Here is a 14488-nt window from a genome sequence, read left to right as displayed (position 1 = left end):
AGTTAAGTACCTAAATCCAAAGACAGCTAATCTCTTGTTTATTTAAGTGCCTAACTTTAGGCATACATTTGAAAATTATGGCCTATGTGTTTATCTTGAAGCCATGATATAGTGAAGCATTAGTTCATGAAGTCAAATTGTAGGAACATAATTTTGTAGAGCAAATACTGAAAGACATGTTGCCTGTTTCACTTTGTTTCACTAGAACATTTTTTTTTATTTTGTGGTATTTCCAAGATTTTTATTTTACCATCTGATCTCAAGTTAAGTGGGCTCAGACGTTAGTACTTTGATGGAAGACCTTCAGAAAAAGTGCAGAAAGCAGCATTGACAATTTAGTAGACAGCACTCTCCTAAATCATTCATCTTTTGGAGGAATTATAAAATGGAAGCTCTGAATACCTGCAGTCCTAAAAAATCTCAAAATATTGTGTGTGTGAAAAATATGGATAAACTTCAGGTGTCCTGGTCAATTCCAGCTGAGATAATATACTGGCTACCCAAGTGTTGCCTCTGCATATTCATGCTTGTGGGGTACTTCCTTTACCCAGAACTACTCAACTTTGAGAACCTTTTGGAAAGCAATACATACTGTTGCCAAGCAACTTCCCTCTTACAGCACAGGATGTCATGAGATTATAAGAGGCTCATACAGGCCCGAGTGCCTCACGTTTCTCCTGCTAAACCCCAGAGTCCAATGACAGAAGAATTCCAGGTAGGGTGAATGCACAGAGGTGACATCCTCAAAGAGCTACAGTTACAATGGTAAGTAGTATTTATTTCTTTAATGAGGCTGCGACATTTTCCCACTCATGCCAGTGGGTTCAGGAGTTCGAATTAAACAAGGAGTAGAGAAATGCCAGCCCAAAGAGATCCAGATGTCAGCTCAGAAGTATTGCTGTTTAAAGGACTTAAAGCACCTAAGTAGCACCTCTACAGATTTCTAACATCAAATCATGCACGTAACCTACCAATTAGAGTGGGCTAAAACTCAGAAATTCTGGTTTATGGGAAATTTTGATATTTAGTTTCATTCCAAATCAGAATAAAACAAAATTTTTCAAAGTTTCCCACAAAGCAGAAATTCTGAACAATTTCATTTCAGAAACATCAAAATGTGGTGTTTCTGAAATAGAGTATGTTCCCTGGGACTCTGGTAGGTTGAAACTGACAAGAATTATGTTAATTTCAGTCAACAGCTGGCAAGACTCCCAGCCCCAGCATGCAGACTGCTCTAGGGCCAGAGACCCTGGGCTTCTAGACTCGCTTGCCAACCAGCTCCCATGACCCCACTGAGAAGTCATCAGCTGGATTTCCCAGGACTTCTAGACTCCCTACTGCAGAACCAGAAGCTGAGAAGCCCAGAGTCCTGGCTCAAGTAGAAGCTCTCACGGCTTCCTTGTTCCTTGCACCCGACCAGAGTCCAGATTGGCTAGAGCCAGTGCTTCCAGGCCTCTAGCTCCATGGTAGTAAGACTGGGTACCCTGATGGTTCACAGGGTTTCCAGACTCCTGGCTCCAACATAGGGACCCTGAAAGCTCTGGCATGGAATAGCTGCCCTGGAACCACTGACCTTGGATGCGCCGGGGTCCCTGACAGAGATGTCCTTAAAATACAAACCCTAGAATAGTGGGATCCCCCAACAGCCTGCCAGGAAACCAACCTGTGGTTCAATTAAGGTCTGTCAAATCCAAGATGGGTTTGTTGAATTAGCATTTTCTGATGAAACTTTTGTCAGAAAATTCCCAATCACCTCTACCACCAAAGATGTGTTAGACTTGATAGAGCCCATTGGGAAGATGCCTGAATTTCTTTAGGGATTTAAGTAAACTTAATGGAATTAGCAGTTGTTGAGCCTAGTCACGTGTTAGTAAACGCATATGCTGGTGTGAAAATGCCTGCACTTCTTTGCGGAAAACATTGAAACTGGTATCATACCCGCCTTTTCTGTGCTTTTGATATTCGAGGTTGCTGCATCTGTTGCTCTCTTTCCTCAAGCTGAAAACTTGCAATACTATCAGCCACAGAATCTACCTAGAGGGAAACAAAATTTTTAACATTTTAATTAATATGAGTGAGAATGGAGAATTACAACACACCATTGAAAAGGTCTCTTAAATACGTTTCAATCAATACCAGGTTACACTTTTCAGTTTAAATATTGAACAGTATTATCAAGGTTTAAAATATTTTAAGAGAAAATATTTTACCTTACTTTTATTTGTAGGAAGGCTGCCAATACTTTATCATATTATCTATTAACTTATCATATTTACTCCCCACCTTTTTTTCCTTACTATCAGGAATGTTAAGCCAATTCACTTAAGAACACTTTGATTGAGAACCATATAGCATAATGTGTACAGTGAAAATTACACAAAAGACAACCTCCCACAGTAGATTCTGTCTGAAGGCATAAATGGAGCCTTTACCTGATCACCTGATCTGCACACCTTAAAATCCAGTATCATAAAACTTTAGAATTTGAGACAGTCAGTCAACATAATTAAATCTGTCAAATGTCACAAGGAAATAGGGTTACAAATTATGCATCCAACTTTCCTGAATGTTAACCATGAGATCCAATAGTCTCTTAAGACTCTTTTAAATAAAATCTCATCATTAAGACATATTAGGCCAAATAGAACTGTAATGTTTTTGCCACACTTTGCAAGGTCCTCTGAACTGAGTTAATTCCCTCTATGTATTAAAAGGTGCAGGCTTTACCTTATCTCTTCTGCCCTACCTCATTTACTGCACAATTGCTAAATTTCTCAGTGTTGTATGCAGTGTTGTTGTAGCCAGGTTGGTCCCAGGATATTAGAGACACAAGGTAAGTGAGGTATTATTGGACCAGCTTCTATTGATGAGAGACAAACTTTCAAGCTAAATAGAGTTCTTCCTCAGGTATGGTCACAGCTAAATACAAGATGGAACAGACAGTTTGGCATAAGTAGTTAGCGTATATTCTAAGGGACTATTCAAGGTGAAGTGGCCTGTAAACACCCCTGTAAGTCAGAACAAAAAGGGGGGTTAGTGGGTTACAGATTGTTGTAACAATCCATTGGTTCTCAAACTGGGGACACGTGACTGCAAGCCCCAACCCCGGGCTGTGGGCTGCAGACCCGACAGAGACGCACGGCTACATGCACCAATCCCAATAGGGATGCATGGCTGCGAGCCCCAACCCCAACCCTGTCCAGGAGCGGGGCTGTAAGCTCTGGGCAGGCGCAGGACAGCGAGCCCTCACTCCGACCCCCCATGGTGCTGCGAGCCCCAGCCCGAACCCTGGCCAGGATTGGGGCTGTGAGCTCCGGGCAGGCACAGGGCTGCAATCCCCAAGTCCAACCCACCTATGGGGTTGCAAGCCCAGACCTCAACCCTGGCCAGGAGTGGGGCTGTGATCCCAGAGTCTGACCGCCATGCAGGGTTGCAAGTCCTGACCCCAACCAGGAAAGGGGCTGTGAGCCCTGAGCTGGGGGGCATCCAGGACGCTGTGAGCCCCAACTCCTGTACTGGGGTTGTCAGGCAGAGCCCAGCCATGAGGAGGGTTATTACTTGCTTCAGGTCATCAATTGCTGTCAAGTATTAAAAATAAAATTCTACTTAAAAATAACTTTTCCACTTATATTTATTTAGTGTCTAGCAATTTAAACTCCAGGTTTGTCTTTTGAAAGTGTTGCGCAGGTTTTCTTTGAGGAGGAGAACAGATAGGTAGATACTGAGTGATCGCTTTGTGAAGAGTGTTCACCCACAGGTGACAGAGTGTTTTTGTCTGATCTTTTTACTCTGAGAGTTCATTTGAGAGCATAGTGACTGTCTAGTTTCATCCACATAGTTGTTACTGAAGCATTTAGTGCTCTGAGGTACACATGTGTTTTAATAGGCATGTGTAGGATACATAAATCTTGAAAGGTGTGCTGTGGGGTGGGGGTGCTGATCATTGTAGCAATGGAAATACATCTATACATCTGCCAGTTTTGCATCGGTTGTTCTGGCAGGGTCTGGTGCCACTCTGAGTTGATGTGTCCTGGTCTGTGGGGAGCTTGCTTCTGATGATGAGCTTGGAGAGGTTGGGTTTGAAGGCCAGAAGAAATTTCTTTCAGGATGGAGTGCCCATTGAGTATGGGTTGTAGTTGTTTGATACCCCATATGGGTGCCAGTGTGGGGTGGTAGGTGACACCTAGAGGAGTATGGTCGGGGGGATATTACTTCTTTATTGAATCTGGTTCTTTCAGGGTATTTGGTTGGCTCATTCCACGACGTGATTCACTTCTCTGATGGAGTGTCCTTGTTTGGCAAAGGCAGTTTTGAGTATATTAAGTTATATATCCCAGACTCCTTCCTCAGACTATATTCTGTAGTATCGGAGTGCCTGCGCTGTAGGCAACAAAAATTTTTGGCGTGTTTAGGGTCATTACTGGATCTATGAAGGTAGGTGTGGTGATCCATGGGTTTCTTGTATATAGTTTTTTGTATGATTCTATTGTTGAAGCTGATTGTGGTGTCCAGGAAGTTGATGCTAATGTGGTAGTGTTCCAGAAATGGGTGGTGGAAATCTAAGAGGGAGTTTAAGCTGTCTCTTCAGAAGATGGAAATGTCATCAATGTATCTCAGGTATATCATTGGTTTCATTGTGCAATTGTCAAATGATATACCCGAGACATCAATATTTTCATCAGGTCATATCTTTGGCAACTCAAAACCAATTTCACTGGAATTCTCAGAGACAGTCACTTGTCAATAAGGACTATTTCTTTAACAAATGATCACAAGAATTTTTCACTCTTCTCATACTTTCAAACAGTTGAATATGTTTTTTCTCAAGCTTTTCAAATCTGCAATCAGAAAATACTTAGCCTAGAAAATTTCAGCCAAATATATAAAGTTTCAGAAAGTTGTAAGAGACTGAAAGAGGTAGGCTGGAATGGAAATGCTAAGGAAAATTTACTACAGCAATATGTATAGTTACCTACTAGTTGTACTCCCCTAATTTAGGGAGATAAAGTCTACAAACAAGCTTACGCATACATATGACTTTTACATTCGAAAGTAGTTCTATTTCAGTCAGTGGATTTCCAATATTGGATCTGTAACACTGTCTGGACTGGTCCACAACCGTGAGTACCAACCTCAGGGTAGACTGTCAGAAAACAGGGCAGGCACCCCAAACTGGTGATATGTTCTATAAATTAGATTTCACCAACCCTATAAAATATGTGAACTCCTGGATCACTATAACAGTCTTAATCATGGAGTCACAGGCGTCCCCTTAGACTCTCTAGTCTATTATGCCACCAGGCAAGCTGGGATTAGTGATAAATGGCCACTTATACCAAAAAAATATTCAGGTTGCACCCAGTTCCAAGAGACCAGTCACTTACACCAGATCAACTGATACCCTAGATGAGTGGTTTTCAACCTGCAGGTCCACAGACTGCATCTAGGATTTCCAAAGGGGTCCATGCCACCATTTGAAATTTTTTTTAAGGATCCACAAATGGAAAAGGTTGAAAACCACTACCCTTAGATCCTACACTAAAGACAACAACACGTGTAGCCAATCTTGTAATAAGTTCTAAAGATTTATTAGCTGGGGAAACAACATGAGAGTTATTTACAGGTTAAAGCAAGCAAGCGTATAAACAACTAGCTTGTTGGCCAATTTTTGGCTTGCAGGTTTTTTTGTTTTTTTTTTAAATCAGCTCCAGGCAAGCAGGGGCAAAGGGGGGGGGGGTAGTAGCAGGGGAGAAAGAGTCAGAGGTGGGAAGGGGGGCCACCACAGTCCCAGACTGCATGCTGGGGGAATCTAGCGTTAGGATTCTTAGGGATTGGCTTGTTTTGGCCTTGTTTTGAAATGGGATTAGCTTGATTTTTGGCTTTTTGTGAAAGTCAGGGTGCTTATTTAACACATGAAAGTTGGCAAGTGTGCATCCAGCTCTGCTCAGCACAGCAGTCTCTCCCAAAGCAGCTCGCTCTGGCTGCCTATGGTTCTGTGATTCCCTCCAAGTTCTCCCACAGCCTTCTCAGTTGCTAGGAGCGGCATCCTGAGCAGCTCTCTGAGCGCTCAGTGCTGAGGAATGTCAAAGCAGCCCAGCCCAGCGGTCACCACCTGCCCCACACACACACTCCCTGCCTGTCTTCCTAGTGCAGGGCAGAACAGAAGCATTCCACATTAATGATTTGTTCTTTGTTCACCAAAAGGAGCACATTCATCTATCAGATACTTCCCGGAGCTTTGAAAGAGAAGGAAGGTGTGCATGCCTGTAGGGCAGCAGAGATCAGAACAGTGAGCCGAGCAGCCACAGCAGGCATTGTGGGATACTAGTGGAAGCCAGTTATGTTGACAAAACCAACTGATGCTTTTTCACTTTAATTTTGCCACAAAAACTTTATGCCTCTCATTAAGGTGGTTTTATTTTGTCAGCAAAACAGCAGAGTTTTGCCACCAAAAGTAGTTTTGTAGTGCATAAACCTCCCGTTTTGTTAGCAAAAGGTAGCTTTTGACGACAAAACTATGTAGTGTAGACAAGGCCTTTATGTTCACTACTTTTATTTCCCTCTTCTGGTATTCAAAATATGGGATAAGGCCTTCTGCATGTTCTTAACCATGAATAGATAAAGCAATTAACAAGTCTTATCTTACAATGACCCACTTACTTTGATAGTCCTCCTGGCTGGAGGGATGATTCTCATGCATGGATTCACAAATTCAGAGCAAACATTTTCAAAGTCATAAAGCAAAACTTACATATTTCCTTATAGCATGGAATACAGTCATTACAAGGGAGATTAACGCAGGCAGCAACTAACAAGCATTTCATTGAGTCTAAACACTAAATACATTCTTATAAGACTAATACTTGTTTTGAACAAAACTAACATACAGGTGAGCTGGTTCGGTTTCCAGCTATGAGCTTGTCAGTTCTTAGCTAACAACTTACAGCCTTGGCCAGAGCTGGCACTTGAATTACCAGCATCATAGCACCCGCAGAGACTGTAAGCTCCTCAGTGCAGGGACTTTGTTTTTCTACTTGATTATAAAGTGTCACTAACTTATGTAATTATTTACAGAGCACAAAAGAGTGTTTAATTTTAGCAAAATTGCCATACTGGTCCACATTTTTCACAAAATATATAAATTACTTTTGAAAGTAAGAAGAATACCAGCAGAAGTATACCACCAGATTGTAAAGATTGTGTGACTGCAAATGTAACTGTTTTAATAGCAGAAAGGAAGTGTTTAAATAGACACAAGTAAAGGTCATAAAACGGAAGGATAGGATTACTTCTGGGGGTATTCTGCACCACTGCACATGTGCAGAATTCATGTCCCACACAGATCTTTTTTCTTCGCAGAAAATACATTCTGTCAGAGAGGTCATGCAGTTACACCTTTTGCACACCAGAGACTGCTGTGGTACCAAAACAGAGGGCAGCTGCTCCCTGGTGGGAGCAGCCTGGTACAGACAGTGAGGAGAAGAGGCTAAGTTCCTCACAGCACCCTGCCCTCAGGGCCAGGTCAGAAGGCTTGGGATATTGGAGGGATGGACAGAGTAGGGCACATGGGAGGTCACAGACTGAGTTTCAGAAGGGCTAGTGGGTAGGAACAGACTGGGTTTGGGGCTAAATGGGAGTGGGGGTGCAGGGAGACATGAGTGTGCAAGGGCAGATGTGTCTGCCTGAATGAATGGAGAGGGGCTGGGGGTCAGTGCGGGGAAGACTTCCCGAAATCCCTCACAATCCCTCACACACAGCCCAAAAACTTAACCTACCCAATACCCAATAACTCTCCAGGTTCACTCCCAGGCTTCTTCCTAGCAATTATTTCCCTCTTCCTCAGCTCCTCCACTATCCCTGATGACCCTGAGCCTTTGCACTGCTTCTGAGGGGTGTAAGAAATGTCTCTGTATTGTAGTTTAAATGAATTATTACTCAAAAGTTCAGTATTAATATGCCTAGTAAGGAACCTATTGGTCAAAAAACATTTCCTGAATCTTTTTTGTCGTCTATACCTGTCAGCAAGTACATCTGTAAGAATATTTTGAAAAAAATTACCAAAATAACTGAAACAGGCACGATTATTTTGTGTCATTTTGACAGATAAAATATGAAGAATTTTGCAGAATTTTAAAATATTGTGTACAGAATTTCCATGTTTTTGCTATAGAACATGTAGGACGGGGTGGGCAAACTTTTTGGTCTGAAAGCCACATCTGCGTATGGAAATTGTATGGTGGGCCATAAATGCTCATGAAATTCGGGGTTGGGGTGTAGGCTCCAGCTGGGGGTTTGAGCTGTGGAATGGGGCCAGAAACCAGGAGTTCATGGTGAGGGAGGGGGCTCTGGGATGGGGTTGAGGATGCAGGAGTGTACTCCCGATTGGAACTGAGGGGTTTGGAGGGCCGGAGAGGGATCAGGGCTGGGGCAGGGGGTTGGGGCATGGGAGAAGGTCAGGGGTGCAGGCTCCTGGCGGCGCTTACTTCAAGTAGCTCCTGGAAGCAGTGGCATGTCCCCCATCCAGCTCCTATGCAGTGAGGCGGCTCTGCGTGCTGCCCCGTCTGCAGGTATCACCCCTACAGCTCCCACTGGCCGTGGTTCCCAGCCAATCGGAGCTGCGGGCATGGCACTTGGGGCAGGGGCAGCGTAGGAGCCAGAGGGGGGACATGCCGCTGCTTCCAGGAACCGCATGAAGCCACAGCATACATGGAGTGGGGTAAGCCCTCAACCTCACGCCCTGGCTGGAGCATCTGAGCGGGGCAAGAATTGGACCCAGCTCTCTGGCGGGAGCTCAAGGGCCAGATGCAGCCCCCAGGCAGTAGTTAGCCCACCCCTGATACAGGAAACACTCAGAGTTCAGGCACAAATCCTTGACAGGAATCACAATACAACAATCACACCACTGAATCGCTCACAAAAAAAGCAGCAATAACGGACACACAACTGGATTAGATACTTAGCATGAAGACATGCTATGGGAGCTAAAAGTTAAAAAATTTTAAAAAGCAAAGAGACAAGAATGAGTTGCTAACACTCTTAATTGGACATATGATTTTACTCTTAAAACTCTAAAAATAAAATAGTATGTTGATATGCTTTTTTCTACAGTGCTCATTACTCTCAATATCTCAGCATCACACAACATTTATCATCACCATGATCCTGTGAGAGAGAGTGGGAACTGGGTTTAGGCCTGAAATCTATTAATCTGTGAATAAACCTTTTAAGAAATTCTATCCTCAGTTACATATACATACATACATACATACATACATACATACATACATACACACACAGTTATACAATTTCAATGAAAGCTGATTGAGGTTAATATTTGCCCCCAAGTCCTTACAAATAAGGCTAAACATGACTGGTACCTTATTCTGCTCGAGTAAAGTTTCCTTTAGCTGCTTCAGTTCTTCCTTGTGCTTCTGTTCCATTTCTGCCTCCAGTCTGGCAACATCATCAATCAACTGTTTTCTTCTCTTTTTGTCATTCTTAGGTACAGCATTTTTCATACCTTGAATTTTGGCTGTAGGAACGGATGTAGAATCATCAATGGTTTATCTCTAATAAATGAAATGTACTAAATTTATTGGTGCAAATGTGATTAAAATTGGGCTATATAAATAAGAAAATAAAGATTTTGACATAATCTAACTTATGACATACTGGTATAAGACTGCCTAGCATGATTACTACATTTTAGAACAGCTATACTTTTTCTGAAAGATACAATTATCAACCCCAGGGGAAGCAAGAAGATATTCCAGCCACATGATTATTAAAGTATTTGCTACCTGTTAATCTTATACATACTACGGAACTCAGCCATAGCCTTCTCAAAATTATATGGGACTAAATTTTTCCATACATTGCCTCTGCAAACCGTTTATTTTGAAAAGCTAGCGAAACCTCTGTTGAAATTTGTCTGCATAACTCAAATGCCTGGAACCAGAAACTCTGAATTTGGATTGTTTTAAAATCTCCATTGAAGAAAATAAATATTCAAGACTTATGGAAGTTAGTTCAGTATTTTTAACATAATGAACTATGGCTCCAATTCTGAAAATACAGACCATTCAACATCACACATCTGAGAAGCCCCACTGAATGCAATCAGAACTTAAAATATGTGCACATTTGCAGGATTGGGGTCTTCGCCCTGCATTCCAATACCCCCATACTTCAAGGATGCAGATAGATTCAGAGCACTATAAAGAGTGGGGCTGAGGTTTTGATTTGAACAAATCTTGGAGTTTTGAAATCTAGATGCGACTCCTACTATCTGAGCCACTCTATTATTAATATTTACACGGAAATCAACTCTGAAAAAAAACACACATCTGTGATTTGTTTTAATCTACCTACTATAGCTATACATTACTATAAATGAAAAACAAACTAACGAAAACTGTTAAGTACTGACTCTGGTCCTTTGACAGTACTTTGTGTATGGTCAGCTAGCTTGCTAGTTTCCTCTTTGGTCTGGGTGGTATTTCACACAACATGATATGACTGTAAAAATCACCAGCAGATGTAGTACCCTATAATACTTAACTCTTTTTAAATTGACTAGCTTTGTGGGGATAAGATTTTAAGATTGGTATGTTTGCAAGTGGACATTAGAACTTTTTTTGTAACTCCCTTTACCCTAGAATAGCATAGAAGACTAGACATCCTCAGTTTCTCTCTTTTTTTTTTTTTAAATTAAAAACAGAAATGAAGGACAAAAAGCTAATGTTAGTGCAGCATGATAGCTGCGAAGTTATGGGTGCATGAGAAATCAGGACATAAAAGACAGTTAAGAGTCTCAGTCCTACAGTTGCATCAACAAGCGTGCAATGGTCTAATTCAGTGGTCCCCAACCTTTTTGTGGCCAGTAGCACATTCATGTTTTCAGAAGAATGTGGCGGGCGCCAACAATTTTTCAAGGCTTATTTTATATTTGTACATTAGATAATATGAAAAACATCATATTTAATATTACATAATATATGAATCCATAAGATAAAAAAAGGTAATTTTACATGTAAAAGGTATTAATTAAATTATTCGGCAGTTACTCTTTCACCTTACCATGTGAATTTGCTTTTTTATATACTTGTAAGAAAAATTAAGGAGCTTTTACAAAATAAATATCATAAACAGTTTTCATCTTATTTATTTTAAAAAAGTAAAACATTGTTGAACTGCTGGTCCAAATATATTTATTATTCTTACTTTAACATAGAGCCAGTCACGGTTAATTAAAAATAGTCTGTGTCTTACTTGTATCTGAATTTCAAACAAACAAACAAATATGAAAAAAAGTTAAACAAGTTAATCATACGCGCTCATCAGCACTTAATGGAAAATAGGTATCATTAATTCACGTGTTTTTTCTAAAAAAAAGTCAGTGTGATTTTTGGCACTGCATTTCTTCAGCCAATTTTTCATAGTTGGGAGAGTAGGATGATATTCCTATTCATAAGCAATTGTCACGATGGGCATCTGTAAGCCGAGATCTGTATTTTGATTTTATGATGTTCACTGCTGAAAACAGAACTTTGCATAGATAAGTGAAACCAAAATAAGATTTTATTTTTGTATGCTATATATTATTTAAGGCAGGAAACTTTTTTTGGTCAACCAGATTCCAAAAGTTTTCACCTGTTGCGCAGGATTTTAGAACAATATCATTTTGAAGGTCCAAAATCTCCAGTTCCACGTCTTCTGTTCTTACTTGAATGAGACTCTCAATTGATGTAGTCATTTCTATTACCTCTATTTGGCAAGTAAAAGGATTCACAAGAAAGGCAACAGGCTCAATGACGGTCAACTGTTGAAATCTCTCTTCAAATTGTTCCAGAAGTGTTTAAATGTGGATAACAAATGATGATGAGTTAAAAATCACTGTCACATACCATTTTCTTCATACTTGGGAAATGTAAGAGAGACTTTGTCTTCATACGTGACATCCACAGGATCAGTTTTGCTTTGAATGATTTTACAGAACCTATCATTTGAGCCACGTTTGTCTTTTCCCTGGAGCTCAAGGATTTAAAATGTTCAATTTGTCAGTGATGTCGGCAAGAAAAGCCAAGTCCGTTAACCAGCTGGAGTCTTCTAGTTGCTCGAAGTTCTGATTTGTGGACATCAGAAATTCTTTGATCTCTTCAATTAGGCTTAAAACACATGCAAGAACTTTACCTTTGCTCAGCCATTGTATTTCTGTGTGCAAGATAAGATCAGATTGTTTATCATCAACATCTTCCAACAGGGCCTTAAAAAGTCGGTGTTGCAAAGGTTTCACTCCAATAGAGTTAATTATTTTAATAAATGACATGCATGATGTGTTGAAAAGAACGAACTTTGACTCACAAAGTTTCTTGGAGGATAAAGCACTGATAAGACAAAGTTCGGAAAGGATTCATTCTTCTTACAGAGTGCAATGAATCCATTGGCGCTGCCCATCACTGCTGGTGCCCCAACAGTGGTGATTGCAGACAGCTTGTGTAGTGGCATACTAATTGATATTGCATATGATTTCAATAAATTATAGATGTCCTCACCCTTTGTTCGCCCTTTCATAGGCAATACTTTTAGTAACTCTTCTTTTACGGTGAGGTCACTAAATACCATCCTCACCATAACTGCCAGCTGCGCTATAGCCAATATATCTGTTGACTCATCAAATTGCAGTGAAAACTAGTCACATATTTCCAAGTCATCCTTTAGCTGAGTTTGCATGTCACTTGAAATTGCATGTATCCTCCTCGTAACTGTGTTGTCTGATAACTGCAAATCTTATATTGCCAACAAAATCTCATCCTTGTTAGGAAATCCTTGAAACAGGCAATCAGCACCAGTCAAAAACGCTTCCTTCAACAATTCACCATCTTGAAAGGGTTTTTTCTTCTTTGCAAGCAGATGAGCAATTTTAAAGGAAGCAATAGTAGCACCTTTAGACTTTACAACTTATCTAGTGAAAACAGACTGTTGGGCACATAGAAGAAAATTAATCAACTCAAATCAAACATTTCTCAACTCAGATTTAAAGTGGATGGCTAATGTCAAAAGAACCGTGATTAGTTTGGAAATGGCGTTCGACATTATGTTTTTTCGGCACTGCAACAGCACCCCCACACAATAAGCAAACACATTTCCCTTTATTTTCAATAAAACAATAGGATTCTTCCCATTCTGCGTTGAAATAATATGTATGTTGTCTTTTATCTGAATCACTCATTTTGGGGCAAAATGTTAAAAAAAATAAATAAATCGCAAAGCACAAGAAAACAGCAGTATCAGTGCAGTGGAAGAATACTCACATACAGGGCCGGCTCAAAGGACCAGTGGAGCAAGCACATGCTACGGGGCAGCATGCTGTCCATTCCTGGGACGGCAGAGTTGGAGCTTTTTTTTTTGGTGGCAGTTCTGGACAGCGCAGAGCGAAGTCGGAGAAAAGCCACGAGGACAGAGAACATCGGCACCCACAGCCTGCGGTCCCTGAGTACTTCGTCCCCAGCAGGCGCGGGGCCTCGGCTTCTCTCCTGTGCTGCGCACTAGGTGGGCCTTGCGCCTGCCGGGGACAGAGAACTCTGGCACCTCTCCGGCTTAAACCGTGGCCCCGTGGCCTGGACTGAGAACACTGGCGCCTGCAGCCTACAGCCCCGGAGTTCTCTGTACCCGGCAGGCGTGGGGCCGCGGCTTCTCTCCAGCTTAAGCCACGGTCCTGCGCCTGCCAGGGACCGAGAACACTGGTGCCCGCAGCCTGCAGCCCTGGAGTTCTCTGTCCCCACCAGGCACGGGGACGCAGCTTCTCTCCCCTGCTGGGCACTAGACAGGCGCACATAAATGCCCTGACAGGCGCCATGGCCCCCATGGGCACTGCGTTGGGAACCTCTAGTCTAATTACGAGAGAGACACCGAGGCTTGGAACACAATGTTAATTTGAATTTGTTACATGTGTAGTATTTCCTATCTCTAAGAAGGCCCTCAGTGCTTGCAGGACATTGCAGATGCTCAGCATTGATGGGAAAAGCAGTGCTTCCTTGAAGAAAACCCGTGGAGATACTGCTGCAGGGAGATCTTACACCTCAAGGATGGCCTTCCAGGACATCATAGCCTGGACAAACAAACATCTCACCTGCTGCTCAGGAGAAGGAAGCTAGAAGAAGAACTTCTCCCACCTCCTCCAATGCCCAGGATCCTGATGCTAGTCCTTGTTCTGTTGTGTTGGAAGGTACACCCAATCAGTGAGACCAGCCTCTCCTCAGAAACCACCCAGTGGGACCTAAACATCTCACTAGATGCCTGCCAAGCCAAACCTCTCCATACTATTCTCCCAGAGGAACAAGAATCACCCCCCCGCCCCCCCCCCCCCCCCACACACACACAAAACTCATCCACAGAAGGACCAGCATTGCTCCGGAAACTCCCAAGCAAGACTGCATCCCTGAAAGGGCCACTACCGCTGCCTCTAAAATTGTCCTTCCTAAAAGGA

At 42.0% G+C, this 14488-nt stretch overlaps 1 protein-coding gene across 6 annotated transcripts in view; it reads right to left on the bottom strand.

The window, feature by feature from the left end:
- Window positions 1-14488, bottom strand: part of OTUD6B (OTU deubiquitinase 6B) — a 29141-nt gene that overhangs the window by 8810 nt on the left and 5843 nt on the right. For all 6 annotated transcript variants that reach the window (XR_012655372.1, XR_012655371.1, XM_032805264.2 and 3 more), the window contains exons 2-3: window positions 9378-9532; window positions 1939-2034 (exon numbers count right to left, since the gene is read on the bottom strand). Coding sequence is in view for 4 of the 6 variants with exons in the window: in XM_032805264.2 (XP_032661155.1) it covers window positions 1939-2034; window positions 9378-9532 (251 nt within the window). In the remaining 2 variants the exon portion in view is untranslated. The remainder of the gene's footprint in view (window positions 1-1938; window positions 2035-9377; window positions 9533-14488) is intronic.

Source organism: Chelonoidis abingdonii, chromosome 2, assembly GCF_003597395.2.
Source record: "Chelonoidis abingdonii isolate Lonesome George chromosome 2, CheloAbing_2.0, whole genome shotgun sequence".
Taxonomy (NCBI): domain Eukaryota; kingdom Metazoa; phylum Chordata; order Testudines; family Testudinidae; genus Chelonoidis; species Chelonoidis abingdonii.
Note: the sequence above shows the minus strand (reverse complement) of the source record. Positions and strands in the feature narration are given on the sequence as shown.